Here is a 24,901-nt window from a genome sequence, read left to right as displayed (position 1 = left end):
AAATGTGGAGCTAAAGAAGGATCCTGGGAATGTGCTAATCAAGGTAAATTTATGAATAAAAAACATTACAGAAATTTGAATCATACGATTTATTCAGGAAAGAAAAATATGTAGCAAATTCTGAAGGTGTTACTTGGCCACAAACAGAGCAGAGCTCAAGTAAGTTCCCAGATACCACTCCCTTATGAATGACACTTTCCACACGTGTTTCCACGTGTTGTTTGTGGACCTGGGTTTTAACACGTGGTGTTTCTTCCCTGTTCCTTCCAGGTGGATGTGGAGATACGTCCTCCACGTAAATCACTGGTAAGATTAAGGCATGCAGTCACTCACTGCAAATGCCTAGCTTCCTTTACCCTATAATGCCTTTTAGGATTTGCCTTCCTGTCTTTACTTTGCTCGATATCCTCTCTGTTGCCAGTGCACTTTCTCACCGAAGAGCTGTTCAGGCTTGTAATGATCCTCACGCTTGGAAGTTTCACGGTACCTAGGCTGAATGCATATTAAATTATACAGATTTTTCTCTGCATAGATATCAGGTGCTGTAAATCCTATATTTTTCATGGTGAAGGGATGGAGTACAGACACATTTTTCTAAATATAACACTTTACTCCAAAAGGTTTCACGTGGAGACAGGTCCTTTCTGTCAGAACATGTCCTGCCAGGCAGCTCTGCAAGTAGAACTTGACAGTGAATTTAATCCTCCATACCCATTCTTGCAGTCCATAAATATTAAACTTGCTTTAAAGTGATGATTGAAAGGGCTCGAGTTTTGCAAGACAACATTACTAGAACCGTGAAGTTAGTCAGAGGATCAAGAAGGTTTTTATACCCCACTTTAAGTAATCATTCCTCCCCTAAATTAAATAAGTGCTTCGTTCATTCAAAACAAAAATTCCTGCAGTAGGGCAGCTCCTCGCTGAGACAAGTTTTGAACCGTCCCGGCACGTCCAGCTTAGGGGGAGGAGGCGTCTCTTGCCTCACTGCAATTCCCGTGGTGATTCCTGTCTGCTCCGGCACCGGAGCTGCACAAACGCAGCGGGTCCCTCTGGCAGCTCGGGAACCTGCTCAGCACTCCCCTGGCGCTGGGAGCCGCTGCAACCTGCAAGAGCTCTCTGTGGAGAATCCGGGCTTTATTTATCTGGTGGGAATCTCTGCCACACAAATTGGAGATTGCGGCGTCATAATACGGAAAACCTCATTACAATACTAAGAAAACGCAGACCTGCGCAGCCTCTTCGCCTCTGGTTGTTTGGGATGCTTCTCCCACCCCGCTTCCCTGCCCGGCAATCCGGGATCTCCGCTCGGGCAGCCGTGACTGCCACACGCAGCGCCGGCAGGCTCACACTGCCGCCAATTTAAATGTACTGCTTTCGTGTCGTAAAACACCCTGCCGGCTGCTTATGGCTTGTATTTCCAAACTTGACTCCCTGAGGATGGCGGGCCAGCTGCTCGCCACAGCACATGGCGCAGGATCGGTCCGGACAGCTCCCGAATCTCTCCCCTGCGGGAGGCTCCACAAGCGCTCCGCGCGTTCTGCTCCAGCGCTGCACAGGAAACACGCTCTGCCTCACGTTCAGCTGAGCTTCCTGTGCATCGCTTTCTGCCCGTTGCCATGAAAACACACGCACAGCCGTGCATCCCCCGCGTTTGTCCCGCTTTAGCCGCGGGCTCAGCCTTGTCCCGCCGCTGTTTTCCGGGATCGGCATCCCGCGGGTCGCGGCCCCTCAGGCCAGCCCTGCCGTCAGGCGCGGCGCGGGCAGCCCCGCGAGGCCCCGCTGTTAAGGGCGGGCGCGGCGCCGCCCCCTTCCTTTGGAGCCGGGGCGCCATTTTGTGCGCACGCACGGTGAGCGCCCGCGGCCTCCGCCGCTCCGGGGGCCGCGCTGGGGGCGCGGGGACACGGCGGGACGGGGGTGGGAACACGGCCGGGGGGGTCCTGCTGCTGGCAGGGGCGGGCGGGGAGCCGCCGGCTCTGAGGGGAGCACCACGGCCTTCCTCGGGCGGGGATGGGGGAGCGGGGAGGCCGCGGGTGGCCGTGCCGGGCGGGCTGCGCTGAGGGTGCTGAGGGAGGAAGCGGCCGCCGAGGCCCGCGGCGGGTGCAGGTGCGGAGCAGCAGCGCTGCAGCACGGGGCGGCGGGCCCGGTCACCCCGGCGGGATGTCGGCAGCACAGGGGTGGCTCCTCGGGGCCCACAGCGCCGGCATGGCCGCGCGTCAGGCCTGCGGAGCATGTGAGCCTTGTGTCAGACCGAACAGTGGCCTGTGAATTCGTGGTGGGGCTCGTGCCTTATGGATGCCTTGTAAGGAGAGGCTTAGGGAGCGGGGCAGAGGTGTCATCGAGGTACATTTCACAGCATAAGGATGTATCCTGGGGCCTAGCAAGGGCGTGTGGAAGGAGCATGAAACAAGCAGCTGAAGTCAGAAGGAGTCTCTCAGACTGGATGTAAGGGGAATAATGTTAATGGTAACAGTCAGGCCTCCAAATATGCTCCCTAGGAATGCTGTGCAGTAAGGTCTTGAAGGAAAGTAATACAAGGAGCAGCTGAGGTTTCTGGGAATACCTCATTGCTGCAGCTTGTGCACAAATGGACGTGGAGGGGCAGGCACTGATCTTTGTGGTGACCGGAGATGGGACCTGAGGAAGTGACATGAAGATGTGTCAGGGGAGGTTTTAATTTGGATATAAGGGTTCTTGTGGGTCCCTTCTGATGTTGAATATTCTTTGATCCTTGGAGATCCTTTGATCACTGACTGGAGAAGGTTCTTGAGTAGCTTGGTTTGATCTCCATAGACCTTGCTGTAAGCAGGAGTTAAACTGAGTACCTTGCTGGCATCCACTCTAACCTGAGTTAGGCTGTGGTCCTGTGAGCTCTGATTCCTTTGGATACCTGAGTGAATGCCATTGCTTGAATTGAAGCAGTGTCACTCTGAAAGGCTTAATCTGAAATACCTGAGAATTCCATCAACTTTGTGGTGAGTGAACTAGTGGTTCTGAACAATTTGCCTCCATTTTTTGCAGTGATCAGCCAAAATGACGAACACAAAGGGGAAGAGGAGGGGGACGCGTTACATGTTCTCCAGGCCCTTCCGCAAGCACGGTGAGTGTCCCTTGCACTGCATCCACTTACTGACCCTGCAGTCCCTGGGGATGGGCTGTGGAACAAGGGCCTGTGCCAAAGGGTTTCTGACAACTTGGGCTGAAAGCTTTAGAACTACACACGGAGCTCTGAGCTCTCACTGCAGATGCATTGGTATTCTGGTTGCTTGACAGTAGCCACAGTGCTAATTCTGTCAGTGCTTGAAAATTAATTCTAAGGTGAGGAAAGTATTTCAGCAGTTACTTAAAACATAGAAGTTTTTTCCTCTGGTCAATAAGCAGTTGCATTTATATTGATAAACTAAATAGTTTAATGTCTCTTCAATTTCGGCATTAGGAACACAAATCTTAATTTTTCTTTAGCTTCTTTTCTTTGAAGTATGTGACATGAGTAATTACTGCTTTAAAAAAACTTGGTTTGATTTTTGAGGTATTTAGGAAAATTGTATCGAATGCATGATCTTTGTCCCCCATCCTTTTTTGTGTGTGTGAAATTCTGGGCTTTCTAAGTATCCAAATTTGTATCTCTTAACAGGAGTGGTCCCTCTGGCTACCTACATGCGGATCTACAAGAAGGGTGACATTGTTGACATCAAGGTACTTTCTGCAGTGCTGTGTGACACTAAAAGCTGAAGCAGTGTGGTCCTGTGTGGTCTCCAGCTCCTTGGGATGGACTCCCTTGTTCCTTGGGTCACGTGTGTCAACACAAGTGCCCGCTGCTCCCTTAGGGAGCGAGGGAATGACAGTGCTACCGGACCAGTAGTGGCACTTCAGTGTCATATGCTGCTGTATGTGGGGTTTTGTAGATACATGTCATTTGGGTGTGCTTTGTTATGGTGTGTTCAGCTGAAGAACTGGAGTGAAATGTGCCATAGCCAGTGTTTGAGTTGGCTACTGGCACAACTTTCCTAGGAGCCCCAGCTGTCACTTAGTAGATACTCTGTTGTGAGCCATGATTTGTGGTGGGGCAGTTCATAGTTAGGTGATGGCAAAGCTGTACTAAAATTAGAAATCAAGAAATAATTGTGAGGATGCATCATATATATTACTAAAGGGGGGAAAAATGAAGAAGCATTTTGCTGTCACTTGATATATTTTAGAACTTGTCTTTTAAAGTCAGCTGTGCTTTCACATCTGAGTTGCTGTGAATGTGAAAGCCTTTCATCAAGGATTCCTGCTTGGTTAAATCCTTTGGTTTCATTTGGAATGCCACGTTCCTGTAGCAGTCACATGGAAGGTGGTGGTTAATTTGCTGGTTTGTTGTTTGACTTGGAGAACGCATTGTTCAGAATTGACACTTGGCTCACGCACTGGAGCTTGATGATGAATGTCTTCTGTGATTGCTTGCTCTTCCTGTAAGCAAAGTGATCTGTCATTTCACCGACACTGAAAGCTGCCAGAACTGACATAGCAAAATTTGGTAGTCTGCAGATGCAAAATGCATGGTTATAAATTCCAGCTTTAGGACAAAATGGGAATATTTTATAATAAATCTCAAATAATTTGAAATGTATAGTTTAAATTACTTCCTAGAGAAAAATCATTGATGCTACTTTCCCCCCCACCCATTTTTTTTTCCTTTTCTTTTTGCTTCTTAACAGGGTATGGGTACTGTTCAGAAAGGCATGCCCCACAAGTGTTACCATGGCAAGACTGGAAGGGTGTATAATGTCACTCAGCACGCCGTGGGCATTATTGTTAACAAGCAGGTTAAGTAAGTAATGAAATTCTGAGTATTGAAACTTGATATTTGAGAAAGTTGAACTGCAATTGCACCCTCCTTTCACTTTGCCAGTTAGACAGTTCTTGTCTTGATTGGTCATTCAAGGTGGGTAAAGTGTATTTCCTTTTTATAACCCAAGCAAATGGTGCTCATTTGACTTGGATCCTGTCAGAGGAAACATTTTTTGTTTCTTTTACCAGCACCTAAAGTCACATTACGTGGCAGGACTTTTCAGCCAGTGTGCTGGTATTGATCCCCTTTTAAAATACTAGTATGTAGGTGTATCCAGCTGAATTTTGTACTGTTTAGTCAAAAAAAGACAAGTTGGGGTATTTTTTGTTCCAGGAGCTTGACTGCTGTGCATTGGTAATAAAATTACTTGTTTGTATGCTAAGAGGCTAAAACTACGTCTTCTCCACAATTTTAATTTGAAATTTTCAGCACAGTGTCGTATATTTCACTGTTATACAATAATAATCTTTTAGTTATATGTAAGTTATATCTGATGTGCATCTGCAGCTGTGTTTTGAGGTATTGCCCTTTAAAGAAAAATGACCTGTAATTGAGCTTATGGAGTTAGTTCTGAAAGTCTTGATTTAATGTGACCTTTTTCAAGTGAAGATTAAAAACTGACTGCCTTCCTTAGGGGCAAGATTCTGGCCAAGAGAATTAATGTGCGTATAGAGCATATTAAGCATTCCAAGAGCAGAGACAGCTTTCTGCAGCGTGTGAAGGAAAATGAAAGGAAGAAAAAGGAAGCGAAAGAAAAAGGCATTTGGGTTCAGCTGAAACGTCAGGTAATATTTCTGTTGAGGTCACAGTCCTTGGGCAGGAGATGACTTAATTCTGGGGCAGTGGCCTCGTGCAGTGTGTCGGCATTTGGGCTGTCTGGGATGTTTGCTGCCTGAGCAGAACTGCTCTGTGCCAGATGAAAATTGTAATTGTAGCCCTGAACAAAGGCTTGGGTGCTTCCTGTGTTGTTGCTTGTCTGCAGCAGCAGCTCTGGGTGGTTTTAGGGTCAGTAGAATCTTTGGTTTAGTTGAATTTTTAGTTGCAGCAGGTTCTATTGTAACCCTTGCAGGAAAGAATTATTAACCAGAGAATAGGTAATGGCTGTTGCTTCTGGAGCTGCAGGATACATCACTCCATGTTCTTTGGGTTGGTGAGCTGCAGAGAGTAAAGCGTAGGTTTTTTAATTCAGAAGCAAGAGTCAGACACACTTTCTGACAGATCATTTTCTTACTGCTACTCCTTGAATCAAATTTATGAGACTAGGAATGGTGAAATTGCTGTAATGTTTACATAATAAGGCGCTAAATGGTTGACAAAATGTTATTTTCTGAAAAGACGTTTTTGAGCTGTAATGTCATGAGTTTTCTTTTTTATTTTTCTGTTTATAGCCTGCTCCACCAAGAGAAGCACACTTTGTGAGAACTAATGGCAAGGATCCAGAGCTGCTGGAGCCAATTCCTTATGAATTCATGGCATAATGTATGTTTAAAAAATAAACTAAAGATATGGTTTTGGACAAGTGTATGTGATTGTGGCTGATTCATTTAGTTGGGTTTGGGGCTTTTTTGTTTGAACAGATGCTTTAGAAACCTTCTTTTATTGAAGTTTATTTATTTAGCTTGCATTTACCACGATGCTTAGTCATTTAATTCATCTGCAGCTTTTGCTGACGAGTTCCATCATTTATATAGATGATAAATATAGGAGCACTGAAATTTACTAGTGCTTAGTAATGATCATGAGCTGTTATGAGGAGACATGGAATATTTCACCAGCAGACTAAGAACTTGTATCAAGAATTGCCCAGTGCCACTTGAAGGCTTGATTTTTTATTTTTTTTTAATTTTTTTTTTTTTTTAGGAAAAGAGATAAGGTGTTTCAAGGTTGATGCAAGGTTTTGGCTAAGGGGCCTCATGAATACTGAGGAATTGTTGAAACCATTTTTGAAAACGGTGTCTAGGGAGATGTCTAAGCAAATTTTGGTTTTCTACCAGTGTAACCTGCAAAATAGTGTTTACAGCAGCCCCATGCCAATAAGCATTCTTAGAAAGTTGTAGTAGTTTAGAAACAAGGGTTTCATTCCAAGACTGCCAGCCTTTATTTTGATTTTTAATACTTTAATTGGCTGGCACAGCTACTAAACACTTGTATTTTATATGTTTACTGCATGCCTGTTGAATGTTGCAGTGAATCCCTCTCATCCCAGATTTGCTGATGTCTCATAGAAGCCCAGTGCTACCTGTGCAGTTCTTAAATGGAAGATCTTCCTTCAGCTGACTGTTTACCAACCAGTGCTGGTTTAGCGAGCTTCGCTCGAAATAGGGTGAGGCTTGCTAGAGACTGCTGAAGGGAACCTGCTTGGTTAGCCTTGGAAGCACAGTCTCAGGCTTAATTATTTTGTAGTTACAGGTAAATAATGGTTTACCTTGAAGTGTCATGTCAGGCATTGCTCAGCTGTGTTCAGTAGGTGATGTAAAACCAATGTCTACGTGGAGAGAGAGAAGTACTAGAGAAGCAAGTGACCTCAAGCTGCTTGTAGGTGTTCACTGTTGAGAGTTACTGAACAGTGAATTGCAGGGCAGCTTGTAAGTGTGGGAGTAAGGAACACAGAGATGATGAGGTTTGCTTTTACCTAACTCTCAATCGTGGGTGTTCCCATTCTCATGGAATGTAGGTCTTGGACCTTGAATTCAGAGTCTAGCTTGGGCTGGTATTTAAGGGTGATGGGCTTTAGGTTGGATGGGCTGGAGTTTGCAAGTTCCACTGAGCAGATTATGTTTGAAGTTCTCCAAGCTCCCATCTCAGAAGATGCAGCAGGCTGTATGGGTGGAATGACTTTGGAAGTGACTTGGAGCTTGCCCCTTAGCAGGCTGCTCCATGACAGTAGAGCTGTATTCTGACACTGGAGGGGTTGGACATGGAGTGCCCCACTGTATCCTGAAGCCCTCTCTGCTGCACTGGCTTTTATGGTCAAGGGGCTTTTCTTGGAGCAGCAGGATTTGTGTGCTTTATCAACCTCTTTGGCTTGTCACTTTCCACAGCCATTTAAAATTGGTATTTGCCTTACAAGATAAGCATCATTTTCCACTAGGCTTTGTAGGAATTAAGTGGGAGGCTATTGGATACAAACTGGTGATGGCATTTTAAATTTGCTTCTCATGCATGCATGTCTAAGCTATTTTGGTTCTGTATTTGGTTGGTACTCATTTGTCAAAATCACGGCGGATTAGCTGTAGCAGCATGATGAAATGATTAACATCATAAGTGGGGCATAGTTCTAAACTTTTGAACTTAGTTATAACAATTTGGAATAGTAAGACTGGACAGCATTACAGTGGTCTTGTTTGACAGCTGTGCTCCCAGAGACACTGCATTGCAACACTTTCCAATTTATTTAGAAAAAGTGTTTTTAAGGTCACTATGCCAACGGTAGTTGGTTGTAAATGCCTATTTGAAAGCCCTGTGTGGGCTGGGAAGAGAGGTTGGGAAGGCTTTCCTTGGTCAGGATTCCCAGAAATGACTGAAAATGAAGCTGGGTTTGTTCAGGAAGAAAAGAACCTCTTTTTTTGTTTGTTTGTTTGTTTGTTTTTAATGTTTGGAAACAGGACAAATAAACTAAGGTGTAACCTGTCTGTTCATTGCTCTCAGTGCAGTGGGGATTTTCGTGCTCATCTGAAGTTTGTAGAAACAGCCCAGGCACTTAACAGATCTCAGTACCTGATCTCGGCTGCTGAAGTTTCCTTCCTGTGTGTTCTGCTGCCCTGTTTTTGCACAATCCTGACGAAAGAGGGAGATCTGTGAATTGGCAAAAGCTGAAGAACTGCCTGTTGGGATATCTGCAGTCCTGAGCTGAAACATGAAGCATGTTCCTTACAGGGTTTGGGGTTCCCAGTTTTCACTTGCCCTGGAAGGGTTTTACACACTAAACCCGTAAGCTGGAACCAATTCTCTGCAGTCCTGTTCTGAGGCTCCTTTACAGCCACGAACCTTTACTGCTGGTTCCTTGCCAAGAGCCCTGGCAACATCTCCTGCTGTCTCCTAGAGAAGCAGCAAGGAAGATGTCTTCTGAGCTGTCAGCTTCACCTTTTATAGCCTGTTGGCAACACCAGGATTTGGGGTTTCCTGAGCACTGTGTAGGCAGTGTTAGGCAGGGAAGGTCAGTGAAAAGGCAGGACTGGGAAGGGGGAGGAAGAACCATTGTCAGTACAGAGGCTGCACAGGGTAGGAACATTGCTCCCACCACCAGCACCCATACAGCTTAGGAACCGAGGAAAATTTAAAAAAAAAGAAGCTCCAGATGTTCTCAGGATGTCCTCCATGCCACCATCACAGGAGCAAGCCAAAAGTACTGCTGTCGAACGTTGCCAGAGCTTGGAACAGGGAGATGTGTCGGGCAGCAGTATGGCATAACTGGCACTGAGCAGTGTTGCTGAGGGAATGGTATGGATAGTGTTGGGCCTTAGGGATAGTGGCATAGGCCATCCACAGAGGGTGGGTGAAAAAGTACAGCCTGGCACTTCCAAGTGGGGCCTGCAGAGCAGAGAAAGGCCCCTTGGAATAGCCTGGAGCCCCACACATCCTGGGGATGCCTAGTCTGCAGCATGGGGACAGCTAATCTGGGCCCCAGCTGCTTCAATTTACTGAGCTGCTCCTGTTGCATCTGGGTAGGTGTTGATGGAGACACAGTCAGTCACAGCCTGGACATTAATTCCTTCACAGGGTGTCCTGCCTGGCCTTGGGCAATGTTATCTCTCTGCTTGACCACCCCCATTTGCCCTTTGGGGGTGCTCCCAGCAGCAGGCAAGGCAGCTGGAGTCACAGCTAACCAGAAAGAGAGCTCCTCAAGGTTTGAGAAGGACAGTTGTTTAATCCTGCTTTCACAGCTCTGCACCTGGGAATCATCTGTCTGGAACGGACTTGTTTCAGTAGCATTCTTTCAAAGGCACACTGAATGTACTCTGATAGCTGTTTTGTAAAGAAGTGTGTAAAAATAGCTGCTGTGAGTGAGGCCAAAGACAAGCGATCCCCTGACAATAGGAGCAGGTGACAATAGCGGGAACCTCTGGAAACCAAAAGCTTTTAGTGATACAGGAGAAATCCTATTTCCCAAAAGAAAAGAGCTTGCTGACATGATGGGGAGTAAAGTAGAAATTTTAGGGGCAATAGCTTTTGGAAGTTAAAAGCAATCCATAGGGGAGGGGTTCTTGGGCACTAGAGTGGCACAATCAACAGTGCTTCTTCCACCATGCTTTTCTGCAGGTACTACTTTAACTGATGTAAATTAGCATTGTCCTAACTCAGCTGCCTGTGTGTGAGCATCCAGGGTCAGCTGGGCTGTCTAAGCATCAACCTGCAGCTGGGGCCCAGCAGCTCTCACAGTGCCTCCATCCCTCTGTGCCATGAGATCAGTCCATTTGAGTACCATCCACTCTCCTTTTCCATGTTGTATCCTGCTGGCATGTGCTATCTCCCTGATAAAAATGAAAGCAGCCTCTGAATGGATTATTTCTCTTTTAAGCACTTACACAGTTGCAAGGCAACACAGAGCAGGAGCAGGAGCCATTGGTTTGTGGGGACTGAAACATCTGCACAGCTGCTTGCATGTCTGAGGCTCATTTAAGGGCAGCCCGTGGTGGAGCACCATTCTTCTCCAAAACTTTTCTACTTCAAGAACCCAGAGGGCCCAGTCAAGACCGCTTGGGTTTTAGGGCTGGCTGTTGTTTCATCCCTAAGCTGAGTTTTCAACACTGGGTGTAGAGGGATATGTTTGGGTGTGGAAACAAAATAGTCTGAGATAAAACAATAATTTCCTTTCTTTCAAGACTGGAGTCCCGCACTGCAGGGAGGGTGGTGCATTTTCCTGTCTTCCTCGGGCAGGGGGATGCTCAGCAGGGTGCTTGCCCCTACCTGGTGCCTGTGCCCGCGGGGGCCACCCCACGTCCTGGGAGTGGGCAGGGTGGAGAAAGGGGAAGGGCTACAGCCCGGGCGGGGCGGAGCCGTGGGGCGGAGCCGCCGCGGGGCCTTTAAAGCCGCCGGGGCCGCCCGCTCCGGGCGCTGCCGGCCGAGCCGAGCCGAGCGGAGCGGAGCCGTGCGAGCTGTCCGGCCGCCGAGCCGCCTCTCCCATGCGCCTGCCGGGCATGTCCCAGCCCTTCCTGCTGGCGCCCATCGCCGAGTGCCCCCCGGGGCCGCCCGGCGCCCAGGTCCGCCTGGCCGTGCTGGGTGCCCGCGGCGTCGGCAAGAGCGGTGAGTGCGGGGCTGCCCGTCCTCTTCCCCTGCCCGTCCTCCTCCCCTGCCCGTCCGTCCGTCCGTCCCGCCTAACGCGCGCTCTGTGTTTCAGCCATGATCGTGCGGTTCCTGACCAAGCGCTTCATCGGTGACTACGAGCCCAACACAGGTGAGGCGCGGGGCGGTGCGGGGCGGTGCGGGGCGGCGGGGCCCCGCGGCCGGCGGCTCACGGCTCTCTGCTCCCCAGGAAACCTCTACTCCCGGCTGGTCCATCTCGACGGGGACCACGTTGCCGTAGAGATCCAAGACACGCCGGGATGCATTCAGGTACGGAGATGTTTTGGATCAATCGGTTGTCGTCCGCTACCCAAAGGGTCAGCTCTTGAGCCCAAATTTCCTGCATGCCCGGACTTCGTCTCCTGAGACAGAGCTCAGCTTCCCTTTGGACCCGTTGATGGTGCTGTGGTAGGGTCCTTACATTTCATGTCCCAGTGCCGAATCTGTGCTCTGTGTTGTACCGCAGGTGCAGGAGGACTGCGTGCAGGTGCTGGACTCCCTGTCCCGGTGCGTGAAGTGGGCAGAGGGCTTCCTGCTGGTCTACTCCATCACCGACTACAGCAGCTACCAGTCGGTCCAGCCCCTGTACCAGCACATACGCAAGGTGCACCCCGATGCCAGGACTCCCGTCATTATCGTGGGGAACAAAGCTGACCTCCTCCACGCCAGGCAAGTACAGGCAAAAGAGGGACTACAGCTGGCAGATGAACTGGGCAGCCTGTTCTTGGAAATCTCCACCAGCGAGGACTCCCAAGGTGTCTGTGATGTCTTCCAGTATCTTTGCAAGGAGGTCAGCAAACTACAGCATGCTGGCAGCACAGACAGGAGGCGGTCATCCATCATCCCTCGGCCCAAATCTCCCAACATGCAAGATCTAAAGAGACGTTTCAAACAGGCTTTGTCTTCCAAAGTCAAGTAAACCTCCCAGTGACATCCTCTGGGACTCAATAGAATTTATTTTTGTAAACTAGTTAATAAAAATCTTTATTTTTGTACTAATGCCAGCAGTGTAGAAGTAAGTATGTCAAAGCTTGCAATTTCCTTGGTGTTCTCTCATTTGACTGGTTGGGTTATTTTTAAAGAAAAAAAAAAGGTTAAAAAAAAAGGTTAAAAAAAAAAGCTGAATATCAACTAAATAAAGGTAGTTGGAAAGGGGACTTTTGGCAGGAGGCTTTGATACCTTTTCTTTTTTGGGGGACTGGGATTTTCTGTGTTAAGCCACTCATGATTTTCTTTCGAAGCTTCAATTTCCTGTTTGTAAAATGGGAGTGTTAATGATGTAAATCATTACCCGCCTTTATACAATGCTTGGAAAGCCTTGGTGGAAAACTTTGTAGGAGGTAAAAAAAGCTCTATTAAATATGAAGATGTCTGTAAGAATTCTGATTATAACAGAACTGCTTCCTCCCTCAAAGCTGCTGTTCTGCTTGCACCTGTAATAGCCTGAATGCTGATAGGCTGTGAGGAATGAGCTCCAATTTCTGATGTGCCTTAGAGATCTGTTGTACAGGATTAATCATTTGAGCCCCAAGCATTTAACAGGAGGGCTGAGTTTCTCCTACAGATTGCCGTGGAACAAAGTGCTGAGCAATCCAGAGCAGAGGAGTGTGTGGGTTGGCTGTTGCTTTCTCTGGAGATGTATGATAGGAAGGACTGATGCGTAGGACTTTTTCCTTGGACAGAAAATAGCTACATTTAAAAGGAATCACACCTTTATCTTCCCAGAGTAATCCTGTAGCTATTGGAAACAGCTCCAACGTTATTCTTACTTCACATAAACTCTAAACCATACTAGAATGGGTTTTATTAAGTGTTTGGTGGATGTCTGAGCATAGAATGTAGGTTTTGCCCTTCCAATATACCTCTGAATTATGTATATAAGAAATAAAACTACTCCATGCTGAGTAGAAATTGTGGAAGTGGATTAATCTGTACAGGGGAAACTTGCTGTCCTCACTCAAACACAACTCCAGGTTGTGCTGGTATTTTATAAATTAAAACCTCTGTGAGGTTTTATTTTATAAAATATCGTAGATTAAGTCAAAAGACCACTTTCTTTTTCCCTTTTGTTAGGAAAAGCAGGTAGGTGCTGTGCCTTGCAGTTGGTGGGCAGTGCCTGTTGTTTCTGATCCCTGGGCCTTGAAGCTTCCTGGGCCACCTTCACTCTTTATCTGCATCTGAGTCTTCCTCATGGTGGTAATTGAGGGAAGGGGGACTGGGGAGTGAAAGACAATGCTCTGTGCAGAAGCACCAGAGGTCTGGGTGAGCCTGGGCAGGGTGTGGGGTGCCAGCAGCACTATTTCCCACCCAGGGCTACGTGCACATCTTCAGCCCAGGCATGTCACCTTTGTCTCCTCCCTGAAGGCCCTGTGCTGCCCTGCCCAAGGGCACAGGAGAGCTGATACCCAGATCTTCAGGAACGGACTGAAACCGGGACTGCAAGCTGGGTCCAAAACTCTTGAGGGAAGCAGGATGATGGGGTTGGTGAGAACGAGCGTGTCCCTGGCAGGCTTGAACTCACCACATGGACCATGTGTCCATGGGGAAATTTGAAGAGGAATTGAAAAGTCACAAGTGGGATATTTGTGGAACATTTCACCATCTTGAAACCAGGATAACAAATTGTTTCCAAGAGAAAATACCACTCTGGTAGTTTCAGTTGTTTTTTAACCTGCAGCTTTTGTCTTTGGAAATTGTTTCCTACTCATGTATCCAGTACAGAGTTTCACCAAGCAAGTTGCTAAAGATATTCAGTGCACACATGGTACAAAATATGCTAAAGGGGCAAGTGATGTTATTGGACAAGTCTGCATCTCACCATCGTCCTCAAGGGCCAGGTGAAAAATCGCATCAGGCATGGACTTAGGTGCCTCCCACTGCCCCCGGCAAAGCAGGAGCTTGGATCCCCACTCTGGTACAGGGGAACAGTTTGTGCAGGAACCAGTGGGCACTCAAGGGGCAGGGATGGGCAGGAGCAGGGGGATAAATGCAATCATTTTCCCCATCTCTCTCTCTCTCATGGGAAAAAGCTAGAGATGTCTCTTGCTATGCAGGTACTCATGCTCAGGTCAGAGGCACAAAACCTCCTGTCTCCATCCCGTGCTTCTCATGCTGCTGGGCTGCTTCAGCCACATGTCAGGAGCAGGATGAGCCCCTCAGGGAGGTATGGGGAATCTGGATGATTAGGGCATGTCGATGGCCGGGAGGGGTGGCTGCTCTGATACACCTCCAACTCAAGGCAGCAGCTCCTTTGGCCCACTCTGGGTAACATTTTTGGGTAGAGGTACATAAATTAGGCATTTAGTCTGTTTGAACTTCCCCTGGCTGGCACAGTCCCACCCAGAAGTTTTCCACCCTGAGCTGACAGGTAAAGCACAGGAAGAACCTGCTGGCTCCCAGCACATTTTACGCCAGCATTTTCTTCAGTCCTGAGTAAGCAAAGAGGGGCACACCAGGGCAGGGAGGGCAAAGCATCTCGCAAGTACTAGCAGAGCAGCTCCAAAGCCTGGTTTCTCCTGGGCCATGCCACTTATGCCTTCCCTACTGAATACTTGCCATCCCCAGTCTCTAAGCCCTTCACAGAGGGAGCAGGGTGGCTTCAGGAGGGTAAGTGGTGCATAGCCTGGCCTTTTCCCCTTGATCAGAGGAAAATATGCATCTGCCTCTTTCCTCCCACCACCTCCGCTAGGAAACAGAATCACAGCAATTTTCCCTGACAAGATGGATGAGTGGGTTTTCAGAAGCAGGGATGTGTGCAGCATCACACACTATTATGGCTGCTACTACATCAGCATCTCCCCCCTGTTGGACTATTTTGTCTACTTATCTCCAAGCTCTGAAATCATCCAGTAATGCTTTAGGGCTTCATGAATTTTCAAATAGCAGCTGCCATCAACCTGTTCTGTGCACTTCAACTCAGGAGCTGCACATCCCTAGACAAAGATAGGGGTGTTTTCTTCAAAAAGCTTTATGGATGTCCCCTTTATTTTCCACCCCACTCGAGCACCTGGACCCAGGCTGCTTCCTCACTGTCTCTTGATGGGGGCTTGCCTCTCAGCACAGGAAATGGTCAATGCTGCAGGTTCATGCTGTTTTCTGTGGTTTGTTTGTATGAAGGATTGTGGACAAGGCAGACTGTGAACAAGGACTGTGTTCACACCATGGACAAAAGTTGGGTTCAAGCTTCAGACAGGGAGCAAAAGTGATTGAGATGATGGATGGATGGATGGATGGATGGATGGATGGATGGATGGATGGATGGAAACAAATCTGCATCCCATGCATGGATCTCCTGTAAAATGATTTTATTCCTGTGGGACTTCATTAGCTTTTGGTGAATGGAAGGTCTGAATAGATTCAGAATGAAGTCCTTTAGGCAAAGGTGACCTTTTGTGGCAGTGGCACTTGGCACATGACCACTGGTGATTCACATCAGTATGGCAGCAGGATCTCTTCAGTTTCTCCTGAAGTGAGGGTCCAAAGTCCATTGTCCTTCTAGGAGCAATATCTTTAAGGGTGATGCTATTGTTGGGTCACTGCACCAAACTGTAGGAAATGCTCCAAAGAGTTGTGTCTCTGAGGTACCTTCAGTGACATCCCTGAAAACCTTGTTATGAGTAGAGCATGGCTCACAAAACAGCAGCTCAGATTAGATCTGGGGTAATTAATGACAATTCAGATTTCCCTATTGATTCTCAGACTTGCTCTTCCACCACTCTCCTCATTTTGCCCATCTAAGAAGAAGGAGAAAGCAAAGACTTTTTATTGAAAATGGTTTTGAGGGAATTGGTTCATGAAATTTTCTTATTACATTCAATGCTTGATGCTTTTGACTGAAAGAATAATAAATGTATATTGTGACTCGTTATGCCAGTGTATACTGTGGAGCATAATCAGCTGTATACTACCTTCCCACACTTCCAAAAGAAAAATTAGGATATGGAGATTGAGCTTTCATTTCAGTGCCCTGTGATACTTGATTTACAACTGAAAAGCTACATAGTGAATTTTGCATAATGGTTACAGCGCTTCATAGATGTCATAGCTGCTGTTTTGAAAAATGTGCTTGGTTGTTTGCTATCCACGTTTTTCCTTTGTGACAGAAAATAACCAGCCCTAGGAGCAATCCTCACCAGAGACGGTCATGGTGTGAGCTGCTGTGTAGAGGTGGCTGCTTCAGCGCCATGCTCTGCCCTTTGGGCTTTGCTGGGCAAGTGTTTGGGCAGAGGCACCCACATATCCAAGCTTGTGGGGTTCTGGTTCAGCAGCTCTATTTTGCTCTTGACCTGTGCACAATATTTCCATTAAAATGTATCTGTCCGGGAAATTGCGCAAGGTTATTTGTCAGCCTGCAGTACTGGGAAGCAGTAATTAATTCTTAAAGCTGGGATATTTATCTTCTAAGGTATTTGGCTCTTTCTGCATTACTAAAAACATCCTCTTCTCAGGTTTCAAATGGTCCTTGTAAACATTTCCTAGTAATTTTATCCCTTGGGCTGGTTAAGCCAATATGAACAAATATTGTTTCTGGGAGCAGCGCAGAGCAGAGGGGACTACACTCTCCCCCAGCTGAGGCAGTGAGGTGAACAACAGACTCCTGTCCTGCAGCTGGTACTTCCTTCCACTCCTGCAAACAAATCCCTGAGCCAGAAAAGTAATGTGCCTGTTATTTGGGGCTCAGAGCCTGAACCCTTCCACGAGCCTTTAAGAGCTTGGTGGTTTGATCTGAACCATGCTCAGCAAGCAGACCTCCCGATGCTACCATTTCTTTTTAGTATTAGAAGCCCAAACATCTCTTTTAACCCTAGAAGACAGATCTGGCAGAAGCCTGAGGAGTGCAGAGAACATGGAGAAACCATAGCGACAGCAGCATGGTATTGGCAGCCCCTCAGGATCTGAAGCAGATAAGGAGGTGTTGCCTTCCTGTAAGAAAACAGCAGGCAATAAATATGGATGTGATTAGGCTGATGTGGTTGCAAATTCCTTGGTTGCACTCAGATGCTGAGAAAAAAAGGCCTGGCTGTCACCCCAGCGTGCCAGTGAGGAGGGCAGCTGCCCCCAGCCCCCAAAGAGTTTGCCCTGGGTCCTGCCCCTGGCTGGGGACACTGCCCTCAGCTCAACTGAGACTCCTCAGCAGCTTCTGAGTAAAGCATGCACCACAGCCCACAGAAAGGGGGTATGCCTGAGATGGATCATTTTGCTCCTCCACAGGGAGAAACCACCCTGCATCGTGGGGGCACCTTGGTCTGTGCTCCCCAGCAATGAGGAGATAAGACCACAGTCCAGACTTAAAGTATTTTTTCATTCTTCACCATTTTTGAGCCTCTGAACTGAGCTGGGAAAGAGCTGGCCTGGGATTTAGACGTGAAGTACTCACTCCATCAGTACAGACAGGAGGAGCATTTGAGGATTTTGTATCCAAATGATGACTTCTTTTACCCTTTCTCTTACATCTCATGTCTCAGACAACATGTAGAGGCTAAACCAGAGAGCTCTGCTTGGGTTTATTGCATTCTTCAGGTGCCCAGTATCCCACTCAAGTGGCAAAGTCCCTGCAGATTAAAGCTACTTAAACACAGCATTAGTTAAGAGGGAATTTTTACATCTGCCCAAGTGCTGCTCACATATGGCCAATTAAAAAGCCTCCTAATGGGCTGGTTTGTGGCTGTTGCACAACAAGGCTTTGGCTGTTATTACAGTGTGCAGATGAGCTACAGCACCTGCTCTGTGCTGTCCCCATCCCTCAGCCACACAGCAGGGGGAGAGGTGCTGTATTATTTTAAGGAAGGCCTTGGGAAAGCACTGGTGCTTCTGCAGTGAGCTCAGTCAGGTGCAGGTGGGCTCCATTTCCTTCAAACAGGTACCACTAAGTGATTTGCTATTAAACAATGTTTATAAAATGTCATATCTGGGTGCTCATGTTTTTTCAGCACACAGCAAATGGATGCAGATGGAGTGTGGTTTCTGGTGACCCTTCAGTATTTAAACAGGAAGATGCAAACATAAGGGTTAGCCTGAGCCTCGTGTGCCTCTCTCGTGCCAATGATCCTGCTGCAGAAGAGCCTGTCTAGAATTAAGGGTTATAGGCAGGAGGCAGAGGTCTGTGCTAATTCAAGCTCTTACCTTGAAGATAAAATATGCATCTGGTTGTTGAGGTGACTCCTAATTTTAGCTCTGGTGTTGAATAATGGAATAGCATTAATAGTCTGATGTGAATCTGTCCGTATTCCTTATGCAAAATTATCATCTCGCTAGTGAAACAGGCTTCTTTGATTTTGCCTGGATGCTGAAGAACAGTGCACAATAAATATGCATTCAATTAGCTTAATGTGAGTGAACAAAGATGTATTGCCTAATATAGCTGCAATTCCAAGAACTGATGCATCAAATGCAATGAATTGTTTTCCTGGGCTTTTGATTGTATCAGGGATTTCTGATCAAGCTTGCTTAGAAGGCATTATAATCTGTTTGCCTGTGTAATGAGACCTTCAAATATGAAGCTGGTAAAATTAAGGAAAGACATGAAGCAGAACTGAGTTATTTTAACCAGGCCAGTGAGCTGCCTTGCTGGCTACATTGTCCTCTTGCACAGTGAAGGAAAAACACAGGAGGAAACTGAGAATTTCAGGGGTCCACCCTCATGTGGACCGAGCAGAGGAGAGGTAAGGAGATGTCAGCTCTGCTTCCAGCCACACCACCCAGGCACGTGTGCTGAATGATGGGAACGATAAAAACTTCTTGCTTACCTGGAGGCAACACAAAGGGCTCCTCCCACTGCTTGTGACCTTCCTGATCTTCAGCATCCTCCCAGTAGGGGCTGAGCTGGCAAACATTACTGAGACACTGGGGAAATTCCTCCTGACAACTGCCTGAAAGTCTCCACGGTTATGCCTATGCTTCCATCTCAAAGAGACCTGGAGACTGAACCCCAGTCCCAACAGCCAGTGGACTGGTCCATACCCACTCTCCTTAAAGCTGATTGCCCCTAGATTAGGAAGGTCTACATGAAATACTATTCAGTCCTGGGACTCTTCTGGGCTCTCTGGGATACTCAGGTCCTTAATGATATTTTTTTTCTTTTTTCTCTTCCCCCTGCAGTTCAAATTATTTGAGAGCTGTGTTTGAGTCCATAAGAGTGGTATTTTTATCATGCAAAACAGACTTTGTGTTTTCTTGCATGAGGCTCACAGAGGCGTTTTAGAGTGCAATGCCCAAGAGGGCCCTGTTAAAGGCTGTGTGGCAGGACCCCATCCATGGCACCATGCTGCCTTTTGGGAGACAACTTGTGGGAATGAGCTGTTCCCAGGGCTGTGCTTGGAGGGAGCTGGCTGGGGCCACCCACAGAAGGGATAGGCAGTGTCTGCTGGAGTAGGTGGGCAGAATTCCACCACAGCGGTCCACTCAGTGACCCTCCTTCAGGCCCCTGAAGAGACAAACCTGTTCACCTCAATGAAGATCAGGATTTTTTTTTCTATAGCTTACCACTAATGTAGAGAGTTTGGTTCCATTATCTTTGTCATTTCCCTTCATGCAGATTCAGGCTGATTTTAGACCTCTCCTAAGCCACCTCTTTGCCAGACTACCCAAATCCATCTCCCTCAGCATCTCTTTGTGGCTCATGGGCTCTAGGCCACTGACCAACCTGTGGAGTTTCTCCAGTTCCTCAATGAACTACTGAACTGTTGTTCCTAAAAGGGACAACACTTCTGGGGCAGATTTACTGGCACTGAGCAGAAAGGGAGCAATAACTACCCTCCAACTGTGCTGAAGTCTCATAGCAAAGCCCAGCTCCTTTCCTGCATGGCTGTTGTGTAGGCAGAAGGATGGTTAACCCTACACCAAAGCAAAGGGTTTGTACTGCTCTCCTTCAGCTCCATGGGATTTCTATTGTCACACATCCCAAGTTTCTCAAGGTCCCTCTGGACTGCCTCTGCCAGCTCTGCCAAATGGAGATGGCTGTCATTACTTCTAATCTATTGCCATCTGTATATGTGCTGAAAGTGCCCTCTGTGTCATCAGCCTGGTGACTGATGAAAATATTGAACAATATCAATTCCTGTGTCATTCCCTGGGGTCCTCTGTTCATTACTGGCTGCCAGATGGCCCATCACAACATTGATTATTATTCTTTGACCTAATGGTCCAGCTAATTTTTGGTCCAGCTAATTTTCAATCCATCTAACAATTTGTTCATCCAATTCATGTTTGCTCAGGTTTTGCATGAAAATGCTGCAGGAGGATTTCCAGCTGTCAGAGCTGTTCCTGATCACTGGGAGTTTCTGATAATGAACAGCAACCTCGAGGTCACATCAGCACCCTCAGGTGAATTCCACCTGCTCACCTGAATCCCAATACTTACAGCTTCTCAAGGCAGACCTTCATCTGTTCCTCCCTTTATTGGTTGTTCCCCTTCTTTTCAAATCATGCTGGATATGCAAGGTGTGGGAGTAAGCCTTGCCAATGAAATGTATGCAAAAAAAAAAAGCATTAAATGCTTTGGTCTTTTTGCTTATCATCTTGTCAGTGGCTTGGCTCACACATTTGTTGATGAAATCACAATTTCTCCACATTTGCTTTCCCTGCTAAGACACGTGTAGCATCCATCCTTCACGTTTCTTCTTGTGCCATGCAGTCTAAGATCCAGCCAAGCTTTGTCCTTTCTGATTTCATCCCAGAGCAGAGTGAATGATCAATGCTTACAGGCTCCTTTTGGTTGCCCACCCATGCTTCCAGCTGTTGTTATCTCTTTAGAGATAGAGATTTTAGAACACTAGCTCTGTGACCCCTGGAGCAATGGTGGGCTTGCACCTTATATAGATGCTTTATCTTGTAGTGTTTCTGCTCTATTTTTTAAAGTGGTTCTCAAAATGGCAGTTGCTCCCCAGTACGTCCTGATGAAAAACAAATCAGATAATATTTTAACTTCTAAAGAAGTTAAACAAACATGTTTAACATGTCAGTTAATTGACATGACACTTGCTCAGACAAAATGCTGCACAAGCGGATGGTTTGCTCCTAAGCTGTCATTTTCATACTCCCTGGGCCACTGTTATTCTTCTCTGATCTCCCAGGCCTTCAGCTGGATTTAGGGTGTCAGGTCACAAGCGTTCCCCCTTGGCATCTCCCCTCCAGACTGCAATCCCCCATCTGTTTGCACTTTGGGTCCATGGCACCAGCTTGGATCTCACCTAACTTCTGAGAAGCACAGGCTCAGTGCTGAGGAGCCCTCCTGCCTTCAGGTATTTTGACAGTTCAGCTCTATCTCTGGGGGGCTTGTCTTGTCTCCTTCATGTCAGCTGTAGAGAAGACAGCAAATAATGGATATAAGCTGCTGCACAGGGATTTAGGCCAGAAATTTGAACATAATTTTTAAGAGTCTGAGCAGTTAGGTCTGGACAAGGAGCACATCAATCCCATACAATCTCACCCTTCAGAATTTTTTAAGAAAGAGGAAGGCAGTGGGGTTAGGTACTCCTGCACTAGGTCTGGAAAAGCTGGATGAATTCCTAAGCCCTGCTCAGGCCCAGTTTTTGGTCATCTCTTCAATCCATCTTGATTTGTTCAGCCGTGAATCTCTGCCCATTTCAGCTCCTTTCTCCACATGGCCACTTCCTCAAGGGCTCTCTCTGCCCCTCCCATTTTCTGGCCTAGAAAAATACATTTTATTCCTTCACTATCAGGAGCTCCATCTCTTCATGGTTTGGAAAACAGTGGATTGTGGGGTGCCTGTGAGCACACAAGCTCCTTGGGAAAAGGGGCTGTTATCCTCCCCTGGAGAACAGGGTTGAAGGCTACCCACCCATCAGCTCCTTCCTGGAGGACCCAGGGAAATGCAGGGAATGTGGGCTGCTGATCTTGAAAGGAAGCTGGAAATATAAACCAGAGCAAGTCTCCCTGCTGCGTGGCTCCTCACTACCAGCACTGGGAATACTGCTGGGTGAGATGGAACTGGAAACATCCCTTGGTCTGTTGGAGCAGCTCCCATCTAGCAGGGAGCCCATGCTCTCAAGCATGACCATGAGCAGTGGCTTGAACATTGCCAGGGAGCATTTCAGATTACTTAAGTTAGAGAATCACTCAGCAAATACCAGCAGAAATCTGGAATAATTGTCATGATTTCCACTCTCAGCAGTAACTCCCTTTTGTCCTCCCCATGTCAAAAAGCAACACAGCTGTGCCCTCTGGCCCTGTGGTCAGGACACTTTCTCCATCTCCAGCTCAGCAGCGTGCCATGGAAAGGTTGCACAACCTCATCAGTCACTACCCAGTGTGGAATGCAGGGCTCTGTACTCACTGGAGAGGAAGACCCTGGTGCTCAGGGTGCTGCTTAGTTCCCCAGGGGAGGCTCCAAGGGCTACCACCCTAGAAGGGCAGGAACTGCTCCTACCTGTGCTGCCCACCCTTGTCTTCACCAAAAACTTCAGTCAAACCTGTGCTGAAGCTCTTCACTTCAGCATGTGCATTTCCAGAAAAAAAACAGTGACATCTAATCACATTCATTCTTCCCCAGCCCTCCTGCAGATCAGGTTTACCCCACGGGAGCCACAGCTGAGGACATTCACAGACACCCCAAGTCACAAATCTCTGCCCCAGTTAGCTAAAACAAGATGTTATAAAAGTAAAACCACCCCCAAACCTCTGCATTACCTAATGAAATCAGCCTATTCCTTGATGAGCTTGTGCAACATGCAGTTTCACAAGTCTCCAAAAGTGGTTTATAAAAATTTTAACCCACGGATGTTCAGTGCTCTGCTTTAGTACCCAGTGAACACAATTTACTGCAAAACTGCAAGCGAGGTGGGATGTAGTCCTGGGATGGTGTTTTGCACACTGCAAAGGGTGGGAATAAGGAAGATGATTTCTGATTTGGGGGGTAAGTAATGTACATATAACAGGGTGCATTCAAGCAGTACAACACAACTGCTGTAATAGCTTATACTGTTTAAACAACATTTAAAATGGGGAAGCCTCAGAAAGCCTCTTGAAGATTATCAACACCAATTTTAGTCCTAAGGGCACTTTGTGGCATCAAAGCCCATGATGAAAGATTTCCCAAAGCAAATGGAAACTTGAAAGACTTTTGTGTCTTATATTTTTTTTTCTATTTCTTATGTTCCTTTTCTTTTCCTGAAAAACTCTATATATTCTATCCACAAACAGGTAGTCTCAGAGAAGATTTTATTACTAAGAACTACAGACAGCTTCTTCTGTCTGAAAAATAAAGATAGATTCATGTAGTCTTTGCTGTTGCTCTCAAGCAAATGTCACTTTCCTCACCAGAAAGCAAAAGCAAGCCAGATTTTCTTACCAATTTTTCTAAATTATTTCTAATGTTATAAATTTTTGCTTTCACAGCATGAGTCCTGTGGTGTGACTTTTACTTTAAAACCCTTGTCTCCTGGAGACAAATCTCTCCTGTCATTCAATGTAAATTTCTGACCTTCACACACAAAAAGAAAAGTGATGGGCTATGATCTAATGTGACCCAAAGTTCAGAAAATTAGAGAACATCCTGAGCTCCGACGCTTATCTTTTAAATTGTATGATTTTTAAATCAATCTACTAATGTGGAGACAGAATTAAAGATAAAGGGTGGTTTGTGGTGATTTTCTTCCCTTCTCCAGCTTTTCTGTACTTTAAGAAAATGGCGATGCAATCCATTGGAGTGAGCTGAGGAAAGTGGTATCAGCCAAAATCATTGAGTCATGGAAACCTGGGAGCTGCAGCTCTTGAGAGTTCCAGACAGGGGCTGGTGTGCTTTGAGAAAGGAAATGCTGGTTACTGTACATCATCTGCTTGCTCTGCTGTTGCCCTCTTCCTCCAGGATTGAGGAAATTTGATTGATTCATCCCTTATACTTGTCGTAAATGTTGCTCACTGGGGACTTTGACAACTTTGTTTAATGTCCCTGGGGCTGTGCTTGAAGGCTTGAGCAAGTTGCTACTATCAACAGCTCTAATTTGAGCCAGGCACTTGTTACTATCCATCAGCATGGGGCAGAGGGTTGTGCTCAGCTAGGAGAGCCAAAGCAGGCAGCTGAGGGAGGAAGAGTGCAGGAAGCAGAAGCCTTCTGGGCACGAGCCTTAGCTGGGGGCTGCTGCCTGGGGCAGATCCCACCAAGGAGGAGCTACTGACACAGCTTAGCCCTGACTCAGTGAAATCAGCCTCTAGAGAGGGTGGGACGTGGGCATTAGTCCTATTTCCTGAAATGAGCTCAATAAGTGCTTATAGGCATCAGTGATATGTGAACAACCATGGGAGGCTCTTACTCCAGGCCTGGTAGGATCCGTCTCCACCAGAAATTTATAATGCTCAGAAAAGTCTTCCTGAGTCTTATTTCCCTCTGTGCACAGGTAAACACTGAGCTCAGGAACCTCAGTGCACCTGAGCAAGTGCTTCTGCTGTGGCAAGGAATACCCTTGGCTGTGTAGTGGCCCAGTATAGGGATCTTGCTGTCTGTCCCCAACCTCACAGAGACCAGCATGAGGCAGCTCAAGTTAAGCATGAAAGAAAGAGCACAAAAGAAAGTTACAGGATCTTTTGTAAGTACTGTTATTTTCCTGTTTTCCAGTGTATAATAAATATATTGTCTCATCTTGTTAGCACGTGCTGTTTTTGTGTGTATAGTGCGGTGTTAAACCTCTGCTGAGCTCTGTGTAAGTAACATTTTCTGCTGAGCTCCTGATCAAGCAGTGGCACTGGCTCCAGGCCTGCTGGGGACAATCCCTGGTCCTCTGTGTTGGGGTGCAGAACCACACAGCCTGTACTCCCTGCCCATCCCTGTCCCCA

General features: G+C 47.0%; 2 protein-coding genes and 2 non-coding genes across 4 annotated transcripts; all 4 read left to right on the top strand.

Moving 5' to 3' along the window:
- The first annotated feature begins 1,769 nt into the window (after positions 1-1,769).
- Positions 1,770-6,350, top strand: RPL21 (ribosomal protein L21). Its single transcript, XM_064409147.1, has 6 exons — positions 1,770-1,847; positions 3,019-3,097; positions 3,632-3,693; positions 4,698-4,810; positions 5,466-5,616; positions 6,220-6,350. The coding sequence occupies exons 2-6, from the start codon at positions 3,031-3,033 to the stop codon at positions 6,307-6,309; spliced, it is 483 nt and encodes a 160-aa protein (XP_064265217.1). The 5' UTR covers positions 1,770-1,847; positions 3,019-3,030; the 3' UTR covers positions 6,310-6,350.
- LOC135295662 (small nucleolar RNA SNORD102) lies at positions 4,411-4,491 on the top strand. The gene has a single exon (XR_010357801.1). It is a non-coding gene; the product is annotated as a small nucleolar RNA SNORD102 (small nucleolar RNA).
- On the top strand, positions 4,870-5,002 carry LOC135295676 (small nucleolar RNA SNORA27). The gene has a single exon (XR_010357816.1). It is a non-coding gene; the product is annotated as a small nucleolar RNA SNORA27 (small nucleolar RNA).
- A 4,520-nt stretch (positions 6,351-10,870) lies between the features above and the next one.
- On the top strand, positions 10,871-12,112 carry RASL11A (RAS like family 11 member A). The gene is made up of 4 exons (XM_064409148.1): positions 10,871-11,074; positions 11,169-11,225; positions 11,304-11,383; positions 11,580-12,112. Exons 1-4 carry the CDS (start codon positions 10,954-10,956, stop codon positions 12,030-12,032), a joined length of 711 nt encoding a protein of 236 aa, XP_064265218.1. The 5' UTR covers positions 10,871-10,953; the 3' UTR covers positions 12,033-12,112.
- Positions 12,113-24,901: the final 12,789 nt, after the last annotated feature.

This window comes from Passer domesticus, chromosome 2, assembly GCF_036417665.1.
Source record: "Passer domesticus isolate bPasDom1 chromosome 2, bPasDom1.hap1, whole genome shotgun sequence".
Classification (NCBI taxonomy): Eukaryota; Metazoa; Chordata; class Aves; order Passeriformes; family Passeridae; genus Passer; species Passer domesticus.
Note: the sequence above shows the minus strand (reverse complement) of the source record. Positions and strands in the feature narration are given on the sequence as shown.